Here is a 23,350-nt window from a genome sequence, read left to right on the forward strand (position 1 = left end):
AATAACGCGGCTTGCGTTACATCCGTCTCGAGTTACCCACGCGAGATTATCTATCTACGGGGTGTTCATTTTCCACATCCCGAGACACTTTACACCCCCAAAGTATTTATTTTATACGCTGGATCCGCGAGAGAGGAAAAGTATAATCACATAGTTCCGATTCGGAGATCGATAAAAAAAAAAAAAAATGATAAGAAAAAAGAAAAATAAAGAGGAAAAAAGAACCGCGTAGGAAATGAATTGAACGAAAGCTAACGAAAGACAGCGATAAGTTTCTACACCGATAACAACTATCGTACGTATTATTTATACGTTTGTAAAACCCTGCGTTATTCATAACTGATTGTTATTGAATAGAGCTATAGTTGGATGATCCGTTGATAATAGTTACATGAATCCATGGGATTGAGGATTTGTCGAGAGACGATTAAATTCGATTCAACCTCCGAGGAGGTAGATTTATCGAATATGAGGCTCAAGCCCGATATCAGCGCTACAGAGATACAAGTATAATCCAATCTGCAGCTATAACGATTGCAACGCGTAAAATGCCAATCAATCCTAAAAGCCGACCGTGCCGACTTCTAGACACGTGAACGATATCCGAGTTTCCGGTCTTCTCATTCACTCGGAAATCATTGATTTCGATTCATCAAAACTGATATTCCGAGTGATTGCTGGCAATTTCTTACAAATCTTATCGGTGACGCGATGTGATTTTCATCGATTCTCAATTGTTTTTAGATTAGATATATAATATGTAGAAAGATTGTGGAATAATGGGATTACGAATTACCGATAGTACAATATAATCGTCGTATAAAAACTCGGTAATCATTGGATGTGATAGGATCGGTAAGATCGGAAATCGAATGAAGAATAGCTTGGTAAAGTGGGAATATTAATCGACAAAAATTGATCGAGTTAAAAATCAATTCAATTCAATCTAAATCGATGTTATTGAATTGAAATCATCGGTCATATTACAGCCAGACTCACAACGCTGGCAAGGCTGTGTGTGATTTGAAACGATGCCTCAATTTCAAAGAACATTTCACTCATTCGATTTTCAAATTAATTCACGCCTATATTTCCGCCCGTTAAATTATATGATTTTCTATACCGAGCGAATACGGATATTAAAATGAGTGTAGAATAAAAAAAGAGATCGATTCTCGTGATTATGTTACAACTATTTTTCATACAGTAACGCGAGCATGTTTTACCCGGTTTTCCCGTACGCAAAGTAGGCGTTTCAATGACGTTCGAGTGATTCTGCGAATGCGCGTGCGCGGAGTACAGAAAATATCACTTTTGACTCCTAGGACTTAAAAGCAGTCTTTTCTGCACTGCGCGCACGCGCTGTCGCAAACAAATCTGACATTACGCGACCCTAACCTCAATTTCATGCTTGGTGAAATAGTAATAGTAATTCTTGTCGTACACTGAGAGAAATTTTTAGTTCCGGTTACCGCTCGGTCCTTGACTATTTTCATTTTTTACCACAATCGAAAAATATAGTTCCAGGTCCAAAATGAAAATTAGTTTTCTAGCCGTTACCGGAAAGTCTGGTATCCGTTGCTATTCTTTCTCATTACGATCACTATTTCTATATTTTCTTGCAGCTGTTGCAAAAATTTAATGCTCGTGCTACGATAAATCGACGTTAAAGCCTTGTTCAACTAAAAAACTAGAGTAAACCTTACAAACTGATTTTCCGTTGCAATTACCAAAAAAGGATCGACGATACCTCGTTTTTAGTAATTCCAACGATATTCAAACAGTTTTTTTGTTTTTTTGACGATAACTGTTTTACCCAATTTTTCTAGTTACCCCAACAAATGAAATTTTTCTCAGTGTCCATACAATATCCATCATTTTTTCCCCGGGATGTTTAACCCTGCCTGCACTGCGGAGTAAAAGTTTCTCCGATGCACCCGAGCTGTCGCACGTGCAGTAGCGGAGGTCAGAGTCCTCTGGGAAACGGCCCTGACCTATCGATCGAACCCGGTCTGCCGCTATGCACGTGGTGCATAATTCAAAATTCTAACCGCGCCACGATACAAATATATATACATAAAGTATATACATAAATAATAATAATAATAATAACAGTAACAACAACGATAACAACGCGTGGCACGCAGGTGTATATATTTAATATTTAAACACGATACCGCAGGCGCGGGATAAACTCCGAGTTGAAACATGAAATTCGAACGAAGTCGAAGAGAAGATTTTCCTCTTCAAAACTTCCCAACTCTCGAATGTTTGAAAAATTTGTTTCCAGAACTTTCTTTATTTTTTTCCAACAAGTTAAATTCCGACTATTCGGTGTTATTTTAAAGCTCGTCACAATTCTTCCCAAAGTTTTCCATTAAAATTGATAAACTTAATATGTCTATATTCCATTGAAGAGAAAAAAGAAAAAGAAAAAAAAAAAATAAAAAAAAAACATCATTTTCTCGACATCGTACATTTGGAAGACAAAGAAAAATTGCCAACGTACGTTTTTACAATAACATTGAAGCTGATAACGTCGATCGAGCTTTTACAACACGGATATATACATATAATGTGTTGTTTTAATTACACGGTTCGCCGGACTTGATAAAATACTATGGAAAGAAAAAAAAGAATTAGCGAGATGACGTTTTTTTATATTCTACGTAAAAATGCATAATTAGCTACCAACGATAAGTTGCAACGTTGGAGTTGGGGAAAAATTCGCGCTCCGCGAGGAATTTCAGACTCATCGGAATATATCGAGATGCGCAACATTGTCTCGTGCATCAGCAGGTATATAATATAAAAATAGAGCTGATTTGCATACGATCGAGATAAGAAGGTGGATGGAGAGGATGCGGAGTCTTTTTTCAGACCTCTTCTTCGCCCGATTCCTTTCCCCTTCCTTTATCCAGTTGTGTTCCCTTTCCCATCGGATCGTCGCTACGAAGCGGCAACAAGAAACGAAAGAATGTCGGTGTGAGTCTGTCAGCAGCCAACGCCCGACGAATTATCTAGTAAATTATTTCTACTTCTTCGTCTCGATATTTCACGCTGGTAACTCTAACCGATAATAACATGGTCTTCGGTCTTCCGCTTTTTCGTCGTAATTTTTTAAGACTTTCGGAAAGAGATAATTTTAAAAAAAAAGAACAAAAAAAAAAACCTCGAAAATCTCACACCGTCATAATACACGATTTTTTGACGATTGTTTCGGTACCAAATGTTATCTGATGAGCAAAAGAAATGAATTCATCGCTTTGCTTCAATTTTATACTTAATTATTTCTCAAGCCTGGATTATAATTACGATATTCTTATTGTTAGCCGCACAGTTGGCTCATATCTATTTATATGTATATGCCTAACAAGAAACTACACGCATCGGATGTCAGGCTGGAATAAAGTTGAAAGGAGAAAGAAAAAAGAAAAAAAGAAAAAAAGAAAAAAAAAAATCACAAACAAAGGCCAATGTCTTATGGATTTTCGCACGTTAATAAGACCTCAATAATTATGTGTATTATTATATAAATAATTAATTGTTCGGATGGTACGTGAAGAATTTTTTTAAAACACTGACAATCGGACCACATTATGCACCTATATATACACATATATACCCGCAAATATACACATATATATATATACACCTGTATTTATCACGGCACGGTTTGACCCAGTTCAAAAAACTCGTTCCCTTTCATACCGGAGATTTGCAATATGATCTCCTCGAGCTACTGCTGCTGGTGTTTCGTTTGCAGATCGCAATAACCCTTTGAGACACACATTATTGTGCTAAGGTGAATCCAATGCGGTGGAACAAAATTCAAATTTGATCGAACACGGTCAAAAAACTCTGTTCAGGGGTTTTCGGGGAGCGCTGGTTGGATTCGTCGTACTAAATTTTTAAAATCTGATTTCAGACTCGTAATCAGCGACCCCGATAACTGATTTTGCGTGGCAATTAGCAAAAAAGGATCGACGATAGCGCAAAATGGTCAGGCGTACCTCGTTTTTCGTAATTCCAACGATATTCAAACAGTTTTTTCAACGATACTTGTTTTACTGAATTTTTCTAGTTACTGTGACAAATGAAACTTTTCTTGACAGTGTACGTGCTGCGTAAAAACATACGATAGTATTAAAATATTAATACTAACATCTGTAATAATATCAAGGCTAATTTTTCCACACCAAGTAAACTAAAATGCAGTCGCGAAAGTTTACGTTACGACGTAATTCTTAACGCCACATTACGACGTTCCTCTTCGTGTAAGGAAAAGTGGGTACATACATCTATTCGAATGTATTACGAACGTGTGCGATGCGATTTTATGTATACAGACGTGAATATATCGAGCGTATATTATTACCGTCAGCCAGAAAACATTCTTGCCAACTTTCACCGTATAATGCATTGATAAATATATTCGTAAAAGTGTAACAATGTACACGATTATAATAAGTATAAATAATTAAGCTTTTCGATGAAAAAAAATTACACGTTGTTAAATGATAATGATACGATGTTATACCGTGACAATTTGAGTTAAGCTTCCTGTTATCAGTAGGTATTAAAATTTGAATGGATTTTTCATTTCATTTGATTGCAGGTTTCATCGCTTAAAAGCGAAAAATTAACGGTGTTCTCTCGTTTTCGGGAATTTATATAAGATAGTGCACGAATCACGAACAGCTATAGACCCGAGTCATTTAGGTTAATTAGTTTTGCTTGTCACGGACGTTGTTTTGCTGCGTGTTCATGCTTTTATTTTTGTTTGTTGTGTCCTTTTGTTTTTACCATATAATACATAAGTAAACACAGATTTTATATTTCATTCAATATCACGCAGGAAAAATTTTGCCCCCACTGAAAAGATAAGCTTTTACTAAAATATTCATTGACCGAATCATGACTAGGTTAGTCATATTATTTTTTTTTATTGTTAAAAAACGAGTAGCTTTTTCGTACGTCGAGTTTTATTTTTACACAACTATTTTTTTTTTTTACCCCTCTCATCGCGTTCGATTCGACGTAGAGATTATATTGAGAAGATGAACGTATAATTATACATACAAGAGCATAAAAATTGTCGAAACGAAAGAGAGGATAGAAAAAAAGGTTAATTACCATTTGAATAATATTTGCTAATGCCCGAAAAGAATTCAGGTTACGTATTGTCATTCATTTAGGAACGTTTTAAATAACGAGAACCGATACGGCATTCACCGTAATTGGGCCATGTATTATAAATATGCGTTAGATCACAGATTTTAATAACTTAAATATAATTTTTCAAACCCGCAGTCTAGCCGCCAGATGAATCATGCGTTACTTAAAATTTACTTTGTTATAACTTTACCTGCCGAAAGTAAATTACATCATTTGTGTCCAGTATAAAAAAAAAAATTTCGTCAAGGAATTTTGAGAAAACCGCGTTCAATGTACCGGAAAAGAAAGAAGAAAAAATTGACACTTTAGTTAAAAAAAAAAAGAAGAAAAAAGTAAATAATTTCTAAACCCCTATTCGTACAAATTTCTTTTCCATCGTGAACGCTAAAAATAATAGCCAAATAACTTTTCTGATTTCCCACTAAAAATTCAAATTAATACTGCCAATTCGGGTATACCAAATAAAAAATACATCGTGCATGATTTTATTTCTTTGCCACAGAATCTTTATCCTTCCACGTTCAATTACACCCTACGCAAAATTCTCATCGTCTTTCAAATTCTCCAACTTTTTTCAATCCCCCAACTTCCTGCTTTTTCCCAAACAGTAGCCGCCCCGGCATGTTTGCCTAGTCTAATTTTTTTCATAGTCTTATTTCATTTCATTTTTTTCCCCTCTTTTATACCCGACACACATATTTACCCATACACGTACATACGTAAAGTTGTACATAATACGTATGCGTCGACGTTCCATATTTCGTGTTTTCTCAGTTGTCCGTATATCATTATTATTATTATTATTATCATTATTATCATTATACACGCACAGCGTCTATTCATTAAACATACGCATGTCAGTGGACTAAACACGTGTCCACGTTTAGAATATTATTATAATATAACGTGTCAGAAGTAGCTGAATAGACTTTTATAGCCTTTTCATTACCCCGCGCGGCTCTCTCGATTTTCGGAACATTGGATAAGGTAACAGTTTATTTGTTTGTTTTTTTTTTGCTAAATTATAAAAGATCTTTCTATGATTAAATTGCGGTAAAAATTTATTTACGGGGAAAATGCGCGGATAGTGCAACAACAACGATAGAGACATTCGTATTCTGAGAATAAATAACAACAACGATGATATCAACAAAATAAGTCAGGTTACGCTGTCATCCAGATATTACAAGATGCACATGTCACGACGTCATTTAAAAAGAAGCGACAATTGGTTGCCAGATGTTCGTTGTTTGTACATTACATACTCTGCTGTATGTGTAGAGGTATACGCACAACGGGGACGTTAGAATCATGCAAATTGTTTACGCAGCAGCATCTTTTGCGGTATACGCAAGATTTGATGCACAATTTTTCACAAATCTATTACGTGTGAGAAAAGTGTTAATTATACCGCGAAGAAATCATACGAATCGAAAATATTGGGAGGAGATTGTTGCTGATGTATGTATAAATAAATAGCTTAAATGTTATACCTGTTTATGTTATGTTATTAATATAAGTGTGTCACATTTTATATATATATATATATATATACATATATGTATAAACATATAATTTTAACGAGAACGATTTAAACACGGAATATAAAATTTTCAACATTCTCGTACGAAATTAGTTGCTGAATGTATTATTATTGAGAAAAGAGAAATTCAACAAGCCAACGTGTTGTACATATATACACATTTGTGTTATATATACCGTGTCTCACATATATATATATATACACATACATATATATACCAGATGTTTACAGTTGATGGATATTAACGGTCACGGATATCACTTTATTCTTTTTTTAATGTCAATGCACCGCGTTTCTCATCGTTAATTACGGTACGTAACGCGTACGAATGATTGTACAAATTATACCGTATCATACAAGGAAAACTTGATATTTCGAAATTAATTTGACCATAGAACTCGAAGCAAGGTTGAAAAAGTAGTAATTTGTTTGTTTGTTTTTTTATTTTATTTTCTTTTCCACTTTTCTCCGTATATCGTGATTTACATTTTCTAATACGTATAATTCGGTGATTTCTAGTTAAAAATATAGTCCGAGGATACATTCCGGAAACTTATATTTCGATACGCGATCATCGCTAGTTCGAAATTTCAAAATATATGTGAAAAAAAAAAAAAAAAAAAAATTGTGGAATAATCGTTGAATTGAAATGTGATTGAAAAGAAAATGGAAAAAAATAAATAATATATACGAAGAGCCCTGGATTCGAAGCTGCGTTATGGAAAGTAAGAGAATTTTCTTTTCTCACCTGATCGCATACGATGTCCCATTTCTTTTCGTCGTCGTACTGTTTGAGCAGCTTAGCTTTGTCCGGCGGCAAGTCCATGGAAGCCTGAAAAATAAAGGATAAAAAAAGAAATTATAAAAACGGAACTCTCCCTTATAATCCTTAACTCCGGATGATGGTTCCGTAAACCTGATGAAACAGACGTCCAACACCTGCAGGCATCGGTGTAGGTTTATAACAGGGTGGCAAAAAAGTTTTGTGAAAAAAAAAAAAAAAAAAAAAAACCCACAGTTCAAGCAAATTTGTTTTCTCGACGAAAAAAAAAAAGTAAATTTCTAATTCCCATAAAAGAGGACTGATATTTTTGTTATTTCCTAACGAGCAAATTAAAAATTCCCCGACAATTTCAGGTTTTTTTTCAAATTTTTTCAGGTGTGTGGCCACCCTGTATAAATATAATAACGTTACAAGTAATACGCGTATGATAATTTCGTTGGCTTTTTCCTGCAGGCCGGAACGAGGCGTGAATATTAATTAGCTAATATGCCGGGGTCCGCGTCACGGAACAAAGACAATGGTGTAATTATTTGAGAATTTATAACAGCCATCTGGGCAGGCTTGCAGCGAGTGTCTGAGACGAGACGAGGAGTGAGAGTCAAGAGTGTCTGCTGCTGCTGCTGCTGCTGCTGGCGGCACAAAGAGAATAAACAATAACCGTTGTAACAAAAGAAAAATTAAGAAAACTGATTCGGACTTCGAATGATGCGTAAAAAATCAAAATGACGAAGAGTTAAAGTAAAAGAAATTTAATAATCCTGGCGTCAAGAAAATAACATTTTACATCCTCGCGAAATTTTGGCAAAATGGATTCGAGCAGAAAAGCTTTTACTCCGAATGAACAAAAGTCAATTTTTCTTACGTCAAAGAAAAAAAGAGAGAGAGAGAGAGAGAAAATTTCTATGTACTTGTATTATATACATATATATGTATGTACCTAGACCCATGTCCAGTGAAGAATATATCGTGAAAGCTCTTTGAAGTTGGGTTAATTATATATATATAAGGGTCAGTTAAGCTGAACACAGATCAAAGTGACGTTGGGTTATAATGTAAACTTGCGGCACGGCGGTGAAATAATTTTCCAACACGCGATCGTTCGACGGGAAAAATAACGAGATGTTTTGATTAATCAATCAAGGTAATTAATAGGTAACAGGAGGCAATGAAACGTAATTAATTACAATTGTCGATACCGCAACGGTTGCTTGATTTCTTCTTGACAGTTTGCGAAACGATGTTAAACAGTCTGTTGTAAAGTTAATTAGGCAACGTGATTGGTTGGATAGAATTTTGAGTAATGGAAAAGAAAGAAAATAATAATAAAAATTTTTTCAATCAGCTAATGTAATTTTCCAAAAAAAAAAAAAAAAAAAAAAACACACCGCGGTGTAACAGATTCATCGATTTTACTTCCACGGTTTTTAATGCGTGGAAAATATCTTGATAATTGTTTAAGTAAACAAAGAAATTGTATAAAATATCCGTGAATTGGCCATCATAACCTATCCTATCATTAATGGAGGATCATGCCATCTGACTAAGGTATTGAAATGACCGCGACAGGCCGGAAGCGGAAGTCAAGGATCGGCGACGTCAAAAACCTGCAATGCTGCAGCGTCGTTGGGCGTGCACCGACTAACGATTCGATTGATTGGCTGCGCAAGACTTAAGAAAAAAAAAAAAACGTAAAAACGAAGGATAAATCAAGAGAGAGAGAGAGAGAGAGAGAGAAGATAATCGAGCGAATATAAAAAAAAATTTGCGAATCGATATGTATTTAGTTTCGATGACGATTTAAAGTTATAATACATAAATACATACTCGATTTGCAATAATTGTTGTTATTATTATAATAATGTCACTAGAAGCCATTCAACAACTCTTGTCAGCCGTAAATAAATTGTCATTCGTAATATTAAACCCCGAGCTTGCGTTGTTAAAATGCGCGATCCGATATTATACGGAATAAGTGTTACACTTGTACGCACAAGTCGAGGCAAATTTCCGCTTTCATTGCCAGAGTTGTGAAATCTCATAAAATTGCGTTATTAAAAGGTGGTTGAATTAATAATATAATAGGAAATATCCAACGCGTTACGCACAAGTTGACCAATAAATTTTCCCAGCCCTATAAATATAGTTTATACAGTAACGGAAACAATATTTCTGGAAAATATTTCCTACGGAAATTGTCTGCGACATATTATTTCTTACCATCTCGGGGTAATTCCAATTTCATATTTCTGATTATAACAACGACGTGTACTTAAAGATTTCAATTTATACGAGGGGTTTTTTTTTCCTGAGCTGAGGAAACCCTGAGAGTTATTGTATATAAATTTTTTTTGTATATTCAGAGAAATATTCAACATATTTCGGTGCCATTTTTTTTTTATATTACTGATGGTATACCAATAGGTTTTCCATACTCGAGGGTAATCGTTGCGATATAATGTAAATTATTATTGTTAGAAGCAAATAGACTGAAAAAAATCGCGAAAATTGAAGGAACAATTCATTTCGGAGAAAGTTACATGTTTTGCATAAATTTTAAGTTTCTAGGGTCGCTGATTACGAATCTGAATCAAATCAGCGGTCCCGAAAACCCTTGCATAAAGTTTTTTCACCGAATTCGAGCAAATTTAAAACTTTCGCCCACCACATTGGATCCACCATCTTGAATTTTCAAAATTTGATTTCATATTCGTAATCAGCAACCCCAAAAACGACAGAATACGATCTTGTTATAAAATTTGACTCGGTACAATAACGCGTGACTCAAAGGGTTAAATAATTTCCAAAACGAGTTGTAGCTTCAAAAAAAAAAAACTCGCAATTTGTAAATATCGACAAAAATTTATTCCAAAACGATAAAAAAAAAAAAAAACCGGTTTTGTCTTACCCTCGCATTAACTGAACTGCGGTTAAAAGTATATAATTAAAAAAGCAAAATTCACACTCATAAATCGTAAAATGCGCGGTTCGCGTTTTTTGAGTTATCATTATACAGAAGCTCGCTCAGACCGTACCATAGCTCAAACACACGCAGCATCAGATGGGGAGAAAGGGAAATTTGATAGATTGACATCGAGGCGCAGTCACTTTATTAGGGCGGAGAGACGTTCGGTCAAACAATGAACGAGTAAAAGTAAAATGAATCATAGCGGAGCAAACAATGCAGCCGAAAGTGACAGCCTACGGTACATTGTTGGTCCGGAAGAAATACGGGTCACTGATGCACGATCTACTCTCATTTCTCGCATACGTACGATACAAAGGATAGGCGCGACGAATAAGCGTGTAAATTACACTAAAGGAGGCTTCGCAGTTTTCAAGTCAGATGGTTGTAAGAATAACGGTTCCAATATTTTTTCATACCACTGACCAAACAGAGAAAAATTAGACACGCGTCAGCGTCTTCGTTATTTTGGTAGTTTTGGAATTTTTTTTTCATCGCAACCCAAAAAATATCATCGTATCGTAGAGAAAAAATAATCCTTTGTGAATATACATTTTACTTTGATAATATTGACACGTGCAAGGGTAGGGGGAAAATTGAAATTTTAAATGCAAAATGCATTGAAAGTTGCCAAGTTTCATGGTTCGATAAATTTTCACAAAATAGAAACAATGAAACAATGAATCCCCCCCCCCCCCCCCCATATGAGTTGAAATCGGTTTGTTAACCCTGGAAACGAGGAGAGCTAGCGCAACTTGGAATGTTTCAGTCCTGGGTTATGGGTACCTGTAACATGAAGGCTAGACGAGATGAATGACGCATCAATTCCAGAATCCTTGACTCTCGTCGCGTATTTGTCCCAGTTAGGAGGGCAGCCTGCGTGCACAAGTGTATTATTATTATACGCGTATAGTAGGCTTTTAGTATACACGTATGTTAAGCCTTGAAATTGTCACGATAAAAAAGAGGCTGTAAGACGGCATGCGGATTGTAGATTTAAATGGGATTTGAGTTAGTAACCGTTAACCCTTTGAATCGTACTTTTATATCCATTTTTTATATATAAATTTACGAATCTGAAGGCAGTTTTTAAAAACTCAAGATGGCGGATCCAATACGGCGGACGAAAATTTCAAATCCGATCGAATCGGAAGAAAAAAAACTCGGCAATTACATTTAATATGATACTAAGGAAATAACTGTTCAAATAACTTGAATTTATCGAAACTTTGTTCGTTTATTGTAAACAATACGTACAATCGGATGTTCCGGGCAAGTGTGTAAAAGTATGATAGCTTATTTTTTTGTAATCAGACTTGCACTCTCCATAAAAATTCATTATTCTTTCCATGTGGTTCTACATAAATTCTAGAATAATTATTCTAAAACGTACATCATTTTTCTATTCAAATTCTCAAATGTCAAGCATGTATTATACGCGATACATGTATAAAAACAGTATACAACAAGATATATATATATATATGTATTATACATATGTATGCATATAAAGCCCCGCAAAAAGTAACGGATAATTTGGCATTACCGAGAACTTTTAATATTACGTAACATTAAACGGGCGAGAGAAATTTTTAAGGTCTCTCCGCGCCTTTTTGGCAGCAGGTATGTACTGTACGTACATGTATAGTTTATATGTATAGTCAGATAGATAGAACGTACGGTTGATTGCATTAGCTATGTGTTACATAAATTACACAGCGTTGCGTACAAGTTTTTGGGACAAAAAGGTATGTAATAGCTGTATTTATATCCGCATCGCGTATGTGTGACAATATAGACGCATGCATGTGTGTGTATGTATGTAATAATGGAGCTCGGCTGCTCCGTGCATCGATGCGTGTAAACCCGCGTTAGTCAGCACGACATTAAAGTCTCCTGGATTACGTGAAAAGACAGGGACAAGGCTTATCCGATACGGCAGTGTACACTCGGGGACAATGAATCTGAGACGGCTAATTTTTTCCACTAGACAGTTACGTTGGCAACAGATAGAAACCTGCAGCGCCACGGTCGGCCGAGCGCGAAACTAACTCAATCTCAATAAACGTAACATAACCCATGATCGTCGAATCTAACCTTGAATGACTCGTTTAATTGACACGTCAATTCTAAGGTTAGATTCGACGGTCACGGGTTACGTTATATTTATTGAGATGAGATCGAGTTAGTTTCGCGCTCGGCCGACTGTGGCGCTTTAGGTTTATCTTTGTTACCAACACAACTGTCTAGTGAAAAAAATTAACAGTCTCAGATTCGTTGCACCCAATTGTACGTACGTATCTCGCTCGTGGGAATATCTACCACAAGACCCTGAACACTATCCGTAGCATGACAATGAGTTTGCACTTTACAAATAAGAATTGAATTACGTACAAAAATAATTCAACTTTATCAGGGTGTCCGGTTGTTTTCCACGTTTTTTCTACATAAAATTTACGATTTTTCTTAGTCGATTTTCAAGTACACGATAAACGAAAATACAATAAAAATATCGACAAAAATATATAGTCAACTTTCGTAGCCTCAACGACAAATACACGTGCTATGGTAAAAAATGTTTACAGTAATACAGAGTTTTAACGACAAATTGTAAGATTTGGCTAAATTTTTTTTGAACCTAGTTACTCAAGATTAAAAGATTTCAGGCACAATGTAAAATTCCATGAGAATTTCATGATGATTGAACAACACCCTGTTTATGTTTCTAATTCATGCATCGTTATTTTATATTACAACAAATAATTACAATAATAATAATAATAATAATAATATAACCTGGTCCTTGAAATATATAGTAGGTTATATATATTATATATAATATAAGGGATTCCACCCCAAACCGACCTACGTCTGACCCTCACCCCATCGGCGATTTTATTGATTTTTAAAAGTATGGTACAGAATGTATAAAAGAATCACATTTTTTGGATCATTGGTTTCATTTCTACTGCTCATAAATAAAGTGTTGAAAATTTCTGTTCTTACAGAATAAATGCAATTGCGGGAAGGTTACGGGGACTAGAAAAGTGGAACCAGGTGATCTTCGGTTTTTGGGATCGCTAAAAACAATTCCGACCACAAAATTTCAAAATTCAAACTAGCGGATTCAGTATGGCTGACTGAAAATACAAAAATTGATCCGATTTCCTTGAAATTTGGTACTCGGCGGTTTTTGCGGTCCCTGAAAAGAGATCCAACGTCAAAATTTCAAATTTCGAAATAGCGGATCCGTTACGACGGATTGAAAATATAAAAATCGATCGAATTCGCTAATATAAGATCCTTCAATACGAATTTAAAAAATTTCTCAAATCCGACCCAATTTTTGAAATCAGCTATCTCGAGCACTTTTATACACCTACTAATTGTAAATTTCAGGGAGTTTGACTGCTTGAAAAAAATGTTCGCATCAAAGGGTTACACGTACGTAACTATGTACATACATAGGTGTAGCACACAAAGAGACACGGAGCGATAGCTGCATCGGGCGCCAGTAACTGATACGCTTCGCGGCGTTCTTCTTCTTCTTCTTCCTTTTTATTTTTCTACGTTGCATCAGCAACAGCAGCGGTCGTACGTTGTACGTGATTTGACTACTACTGTACGTCTATGATACCATATAATCTTCCGGCTGCACCGCGAATAGCGAATAATTACATAAACACATGTACGTATGTTGTGTTACGTGTGCATGTAGTACAATAAATCCACACATAACGCATACAGGTGAAACACAGCGGTATATGTAAAGCGAATAGAGGCATGGATAACGTAACGTCGCGAGTGCAAGTGACCATGTGAATAACAAATAATCGTTTACGCATCTATTGCTCCGGTACAACGTACCTAGCTACTCGCCAACACCCGTTTACACATAAACTGAGAGAAATTTGTTAGTTCCGGTTACAGCACGGTCCTTAACTATTTTCATTTTTTACCACAATCGGAAAATTAGTTTTATAGCCGTTACTATTCTTTCTCGTTACGATCACCGTTGCTAGATTTTCTAGCAACTGTTGCGAAAATTTAACGCTCGTGCAACGATAAATTGACGTTAGAGCCTCGTTTAACTAAAAAAAAAACAGTTTTTTGAACGACAACTGTTGTAATCAATTTTTCTAGTTACTGTAAAAAATGAAACTTTCTCAGTGTACGTATAATAGATTACACCTGTGCAACGTGAACCGTTCTCTGTACTTGTACCTGCCACTTCGTTGTCGCGAAAACGAAACCGAAGGACGGGTTCCTATTTCAAGGCATGCACGACAACGTCGAGCGGTTGGAGGAAACTGCTTGTTAAACATTAAACAAACTACGCTTCGCGCACTATATGTGTTATATATAATGCGTGTGTGTGTGTGTGTATTGTAAGTGCACACCTAACATCGCGAATATTCGTATCAAGTACAGTATAACACAAATACAATGCATGTAAATTGCAAGGTGAATGCGTTACGTAAAAAGTAAATTTTCATTAATATCGTCGACTGAGTCTGTTTGACCAACTGTTTCGTACGATGACCTGCAAAAATACTATTTGACATCGTCGACTCATTAATTCCCGTTCACTTTTCGTTCACAATTTCCGATAATGTAAATTTAACCCAACGGTGGAATTACAACGCGTTTCAACAGCTGTTTCGAGTCATTATGTATTATACCTTACAGTAACATCAACGCGACGAAACGTTCGGGCAAATGTCTATATTTCTCAATATTATTGAATGAATTTGAAATATGTAGATACAAATAATCGAGTTTTCATGATAATAATACGGGTGTAAGGTTTTCTTTTGAATTTATTATTAGAAATATAGAAATTAGCTGAAAAATGCGCCAATATCAAATTGATATTAAAATAAAATAATAAAGAGAAAAAAAAAAAAAAAAAAAAACGACATAATTCATTACCTGGAACAATAAGATTATCTATTGATCGTTACACTAATATTATAACGAATATTGTATTAAATTATAATAAACTACAACGCGCATATTTTTCTTCACACGGTATGCAATGAATAATGGTAAAGAGATATTATCACATACAGTACACGATATTTTTTCACGGTTGTTTTTTCTTCATAGAGTCACGCCGCCTGCAGCAGCAGCAACGACATATCGTCACGACTTAAAAGATTTGCGGGAGTTATTTTTAAGGAGACAATAGCATGGCGTAGCGACACACGCATCATGTCTATATGCACACGAGTCGAAACGAGACCGGGGGAATTACCTTAATTGAAATAATTAAGAACGAGTTTAACCCTCTCGCTGCGTGCCGCGTGTGTCCCTTATTTTCGACGACGATAACGTTGCACCAACGAAGGATGCAGAGCAATACCCTCTGCAATTATTAAATAAAACGTCTGCAAGTATTGTTTTATAATACTTTTGAATAAATTACTACATGCGTATTGGGGGGAGGGTTTATATTGGACTCTTTTGAATTTCGACCGTTTCGAAATAAATGAATAAGAATCTCCTTCAAAGCACTGATCTCTTTCATCTCAACCCTAAACCCTCGCGCAAGAGCTGTGAAGTTTGTCATTTAAAATATTACACACGTTTTTACTACATTTTCAGTACATATTTTCTACCAGGTGGACTTGTTTGTACGAAAATAAAGAAATAAAATTAAAAAAAAAAAAAATAAAAATCTGTCGCTGCGAGAAATCAGTGAGCATTGATTCTAATATTGAATAAAAATATCAAGCATCGTTCGTGTGTCTTAATTTTTTTGTGAGTTTCACATCAGTGGACGATTGACAAAAAAATGTTCCACTTACGATGCTGATATTAATTTTATCGAATAGTAGCATTAATGTTGATTGATTTTTCTACGTTTGTACATTTTTTTTTTTTTTCTGCACACAGTTACTTCCACGATCAAATATGCGTATACAGTATACTGAAATTTAGGCTAAAATGCGTATGTTTTAAATGGCAAACTTAGCAGCCTCTGAAAAACGGTTTAACGGATTTTCTTTACAGGCGCACAACTCTCGACGGAATATCGTATCAATAGTGCACGCCTAGATTAACCCGCAGTATGGGTGTAGTGCAAGGTAGGTGTTATGGGGGTGCCCCCGGTGCTCGGTTCTCGAGGGCTTTCAACCCTCTCTCGTTGTCTGGGACGCCCGCACCGTCGACTCCGTGCACATCAGGGTGCAGTCCGAGCTTTAGAACAATCGATACCCGCTGCAGTTGCGAAAAACCAGGGTGCATCGGCCTTCTCGCCTAGCGATCCACCTCACACGTGTATTTCATCTACGCTGAGAGAAATATTTCCTCAACTATTTTCATTTTTTCTCACAATCGGAAAATATAGTTCAAGGTAGAAAATGAAAATTAGTTTTCCAGCCGTTACCGGAAAGTCTGGTATCCGTTGCTATTCTTTCTCATTACGAACACTGTTACTATATTATAGTTAGGAAAATTTAATGCTCGTGCAACGATGAATTGACGTTAAAGCCTTGTTTAACTAAAAAAGGAGAGTAAACCGAACAAACTGATTTTGCGTTGCAATAACCAAAAAAGGATCGACGATAGCAGAAAATGGTTACGCGTATCTCGTTTTTCGTAATTCCAACAATATTCGAACAGTTTTTTCAACGACACGTGTTTTACTGAATTTTTCTAGTTACTGTAACAAACGAAATTTTTCTTAGTGTATATACATACATTAGGCCTAATATACACATGTAAAGTTAGTTGATTTTTCATAATTCAAGTCGAAAATTCATTGTTCCAGATGACGAAAAAAATAAGCTGTCCTAGTTTGAGTTACATATTAATATTAATATTTAGAGGTGCCATATCGCGATTTTCTATTTCCTAATCATATAACATGGGAATTTATTTATTTCAAACTTTGGAATTCTATAACTGGTAAACGCATTAATGTACCGATAAGACAAGAAGGTATTTTTGTAGGGAATTGAACACTCTGCAAAGAATTTCTCTTATCATTCTATGATAAATCTACTTTTTCTTAATATTTTGTCTATCAATTATATTTTTGGTTATTCTCATTTACAATATTAGGACCGAATTCTCCCGTTACCATTTTTACCCAGTTCGTCAAAACTTTATCGACAATTTCACCGACAATAATTTAATTTTTCTTTCTTATCTTTTTCCTCCTTAATAAAATATTAATAAAACTACATCATCATCATCGCGTGTTCAATTCGCATGAAAAATCTGTCAATCAATTCTCTTATATAAAAATTACAGAATATTCCGTAGGTACCTATATACTATATAATTGTAATAAATAATAACAAAAACGTATACATATTTCCATCTACGTATTTAAATCGCAAACGCTGCGCCTGCAAGGCGTGAATAATTTCATTCGTCGCATTCGAGAATGTCTATTCATTCGCGGAAAAAATTAAAAACCCACAATTCCGTAATTTTCTTCGGTTTCTCCCTCACTCTCTCTCTCTCTCTCTCTCGCTCTATCTCCTCCACCGTTTCTTCGCCGTACTTTATACGTTGTACGTAGTGGTTTCCGTCTTCCGGTCTGACCGCGAAGCTTATCCAGACCGTCACATCCTTTCTGTGAAATCGGGACGCGTCTTATATGTATGTCACATACGCCCTTCGCGTAAATATAAACCGCGACTGTGCGTAATAATAACAACAACAACGACAATAATAATATTCTACAAGTTTTTGAAATTATAATATATTACCGTGTGCGTTAATTTTTTGTAAAATAACTTTCGTCGGGCAAAAAATTCGTGCACTAATCGAATGTTTACAAGAATATCGGGACGATTTTGGAATCCTATCAGAAATACGGTTTCAAACTTGACTGTATAAAAAATAGATATAAAACAGGTGGTAAGAATACTTAATCACCGTAACTCAAAGGGTCAACACTAAAAAAAGTCGCTACGGTACGGAGCGTGCTGTTTTATGATATTATAATTATGTGGAAGAAGTGGATTGAGTGGCGAGGATGACGACGATGAGTGCAGAGAGTTGATCGTATGTAAGTAATTAAGATTACAAGAATCGGCGTGCATGTTGTACGACTTTACTTCGGCGTAATATAATATAATAATGCTGATTAATGATCGTATGACGATATAAAGCTGGCGTTGATTTAATAATTAACGACGCCGATGATCGTGAGAGTAATTGTAAGAATTACAATTATAATTATGATTGCAATTGTAAAGTGTGTCTTGCATCAATTACATATATATCAAATTTCCCGACATAAACGTTTTCCAGGACTCATTTCAACCTAACTTTACTGAAAAAAAAAACCTATGCTTTTCATGTAAATTTCTCTATTATCAAATATATCGACAAGCACTATAATTTTCCTTAATTTAATTACCGTATAATGACGCGATAGTAGAAAATAGACGATAAAAGGGTAGAGAAGAGAGAGGGTAAAAAAAAAAAAAAAAATAATAATAGGGTCGATTCATCGAATACCGATACTGTTTCATTTGGTTCGTCGAGTCGAGTGTTCGCCGGTTTGAATAGGCATGAGAAATCACGATGCGTCATTTCCTGTAACGGATGCCATGCCGGTTCCGTGGAGCAACAGCAGCAACAGCAACTATGATAATATAATAGATTTACACAACGAGAACTCTGTTATTGCAACCGTCGACTACCGATATCCCCATTCGATGCTAAAAATTTGAATGACATTAGAGAGAGAGTAATTTTTACACGATTACAAACTATGTATAATAATTCTGATATCCACCTAACAAAGAAATGAACAGGTTCTCTATCGATTCAAATATAAATTTCAATTTTTTAAAAAACGCATAAAACAGCCCAGAAATCAACGAGATCTTCTGACGATCGTTTTACGATTATAAAAGTGTTCTCTCAGTTTATCGATTCATTTTCGAAAGAAACGACTGATCGATTGCCTAAGTAGTAAATATGTATGTATATTATAGTATAGAAATATCGCGGATTTGATTAACTGCCTGCACGGTGGAGGAAAAAAAAAATAAAAATAAATTAAATTAAAAATTATAAACGAATGATGTATATTATGGTAGTAAAAAAAAAAAAAATACAACATTTCAATTATATTATCAGGCGACTTGTATTCGAGATACAATTCGACGTCGAATTGTTACATGACGTCATAAATATCGGTCAGAATAACGAATCGTTACGTCACGCCGGTGGTATCGTATATTATTATTATACCATAAACCAATCAACGACGTGTCGTAGGTTTGAAATTTATACCGTGACTATTATGTGAGGAAATTAAAACTTTGTCACGTGATGTATCGAAAACAGAAACGAATTGATAATATCCGAGGGGAAAATGACTCGGTGAATCGACGTTGTCGATAGAATTGTGATGTTATTCCAATTCACCTGAATTAATGACAATTAATTGGATTATTAAAAATTGACTGAAATATAGAGAATTAGCTGGGAAATAATTAAAAATTATGAAAAACTGGAATCGTTCCACAATTATCGACTTAGCCGTATACAATGTCTTTTTTCAATAATCGTCGTTTCAAAATTTTTATTATTCAAATTTATATATTTATATATTTATATGGTACAATTTTTATGACGTTATTAGGTAAAAATGAATTCAAGCTCTTCCTATCCCACTGTATTATTTTTCCTTCTGTAACAGCATCGTGGCATGTGGATGGAGGACTTTCACGAACGGATAAAACTGAATAAGTCGACAAGAAGTTGGCCGCGGGTGCGTTTCTGAGTCGAGAGGAGGAGGAGGAGGAGGAGGATGGAAGAAAGAGAGAAAGGAAGAAAGAAAAAAAAGAGAGAGAGAGAGAGAGAGAGAGAGTGAGAGAGAAAGGTGAATAAAGGCGGACGATGTGACAAAAGTGATGCAGGGTTGAAAAGGACGACGAAAAATATTACGTACGTTATCGACGATATTACGATCCAAGATACGCTATATTGATTGTACAAAATTTTCATAACAATAAATATTATATCTAATGAACAATCAATCAATGAAAGCGAAGTAAATATCTTGAATATATATAATTATTCCACATAAGATTTATATACGTTTTTTTTTTTCGAGAAAAGAAAAGAATAATAATAATAATAACAATAATTAAACATGACATTTCTCGGATGTATAAATAATAGCGTCCGGAATGTTGTTACAAAATTTGATTTATGTATAATAATAATAATAATGATAATATATATATATTATATACATATAGAGCAAAGTGATCGAGTAGTAATCGTTGTAGGTAATTGGGGGAAAAAATTAAAAGAAAAAGAATAAAAAAAAAAACATGTTTCAATTTTCTTCGATTAGTTTTCATTCATCGTTTTCGAGCATTATTACACGTACGTACGCGTGTATGTAATGATCGAAATAAGTATATATATATATATAAAGTTCGCCGTCAGTTCTCGCCTCCTTAGAGTTAATTTCCCTATTAATAGACGTATATAACGGGTCCAGGAGGAGGAGGAGGAGGAACGACCGTCGAAGCGTGTACAATCTGAATATAGCTGTGAGTTAGATGTGCAGGAAAATACGTACATTATTACATCTATGGGTATATAACGTGTATCGGTGCCCCTTTGGTGCATTTATAGATTTATATCCTACGTCCAGGGCCGTTTATAGTGGGGGTTTTTTTTTTTAAGGGCGTAGGGTAGAGGGACGATGGAGGGGATATCCCCTTTCGTCGTTATAAAGAAGACTGCACGCACGCCACGTGCTCTTCAAGCTTAAACTTAAACTTGAGCCTCTGAATTTTCAGGGCTAAACGATCCCTCTGCACACGGGACAGCAATATATGCGGGTTAATTAATTCGCTGTGCTGGTTGTGTTACCCCATGTGTGTATATTAGGGGGAGACGAGAGAAATTTTTAGTTCCGGTTACCGCTCGGTCCTTAAAACATTTTCATTCCTTACCGCAATTACATAGCTACGAAAAAAAAATAAGTTGAAGCCAGTTTGTTTTCTCCTCGGTAAAAAACAAAAAAAAATAAAAAATAAAATAAATAAATAAATAGAAAATAGAAATAAAATAAACCAGTCACCTTAAAAAAAAATCATTTCTAATTCCCATGACGGACGATTTGTATTTTAATTTTTTTTTTTTTTTTTTTCTCAATCCCATCGCCGAATTAAAAATCCCCCGAATCTTCCAGGTTTTCCAGATGTCCGGCCACCCTGCTCAGTTTACGAAACACGTTGTACAAAATCCCCTACATGCATAGATCGATAATATCGAAAAGGCAAAAGTATGAGAACCCCGGAGAACGAGGAGGAGAGTTGCTCGTCTAAATATAGACTTGGTAGTTTTATCTTTTCCTGGAGATATTTCAGTAGGCGCCCCGTTGCACAGCAGCAGCTAGTCGCTTGCAGTCCGCTGCACCGTTTATGCAGCCTGTCCTACACATATATATATACATATATATATATACACACACACACACACACAATATATATTAGGTACAAGCTGCATTGTTGTTTAGAAAAAGAACTGCTGCCCTTCTCCCTCACCACTCATCTCCGACCCGGTAGAACCGGCACGATTTTTTCCTCGAGTTGCGAAAAATTTGGCAAAAAATGTATTCTCCCACAATTTGTTTGAATGTTGGTTCTTTTTTTTTTTTTTTTTTTTTTTATTGTCCGATCTTTAAAAGCCTTGAATGAAATTTTATAGGTATATTCGCATGAAAAACTTTCGATACTTTATTATCAAAAGTAACGTTTCGTTACGATTACATAATACGAAACCTTATTATTATATATATATATATACACTATTTGTGAAGTGATCGGGGCAAAAGTCATCTTTGATCAGTGATAGAAATCTAAGTTATACTCAAGCTATATATGGAGAATTCCATGAAAATCTTACCAACGTCTGACCCTCCTCATTTCTGATTTTGTTCAAACAATTTACTGTAATTGTTTAAACTGTGAAACAGTACACTGTATTTTTTTTTTTTTAAACATTTTTGATTCAATTAGTTGATTATATATAAGTATTAAGAGTGATTTTGAAAAGAACCTTTACAAAATTCTAAACGAATTCTCAAAAACTGTATTTTCTCTATCAAACATTTAAATACCGGATCCATGATGGACGAATTTTTTTTCTGATTTTTTTAACATCGTTTAAACGGTTTGAAAATTAATGAAGAATTGTCATTTTATTTATTTTTTACTTTTATTTTTTACTTTGAATATTTCTAGGCCGGTTTTATTATGAAGTTGATTAAAATTAGTTGAATGTTCCAAGTGAAAAATGTGGAAAAAATCGACCCATCTTGAAATGTATGGAAAAGAAACTACAGATTTGAGAATTTAATAAAAAGTTCCGCTACAAAATTACTCTCAATATTTATAAATAATTAACCAGTTAAATAAGAAATGTGAAAAAAATTCACGACACTGTTTCAGAGTTGAGACAATCGATGACGAAAATTTTCAACAAAATCAAACTTTTGTTATTATACACACGTATACAGAACTAAATTGGAAATATCTTGGCGAAAATAAGTATCTTTAGACGTTGTAAGACGTTGAGTAAAAAAGAGGGGTGAAAAAAAAAATTAGATATCTATTCGCGGTTCGGATTAGCAACGATTATTTCCCGCGACCGGGTGAATGAGTCATTCTCATTCTCATTCTCGTTTTCGCAGCAGAAACTCTCGTGAAAGCGGCGGAATCACGCGAAAAGCGAAGCGGCCTTGCAAAGGTAATCGACTATACATCTAATATGTATCGACGTCGTGTATAAAAAGTAAAAAAAAAAAAAAAGAAAAAAAAACCATATCATAAATTCACAACTTTTCCGTTAATAGGATGCTTTTTTACCAACAAAATAAATATATATT

At 35.0% G+C, this 23,350-nt stretch overlaps 1 protein-coding gene across 4 annotated transcripts in view; it reads right to left on the reverse strand.

The window, feature by feature from the left end:
- The window catches only part of LOC107217349 (formin-like protein), a 41,647-nt gene that overhangs the window by 11,222 nt on the left and 7,075 nt on the right, over window positions 1-23,350 (reverse strand). For all 4 annotated transcript variants that reach the window (XM_015654850.2, XM_046739840.1, XM_046739838.1 and 1 more), the window contains exon 2: window positions 7,470-7,553. In XM_015654850.2, the coding sequence (XP_015510336.1) occupies window positions 7,470-7,553 (84 nt within the window). The remainder of the gene's footprint in view (window positions 1-7,469; window positions 7,554-23,350) is intronic.

Source organism: Neodiprion lecontei, chromosome 5, assembly GCF_021901455.1.
Source record: "Neodiprion lecontei isolate iyNeoLeco1 chromosome 5, iyNeoLeco1.1, whole genome shotgun sequence".
Taxonomy (NCBI): domain Eukaryota; kingdom Metazoa; phylum Arthropoda; class Insecta; order Hymenoptera; family Diprionidae; genus Neodiprion; species Neodiprion lecontei.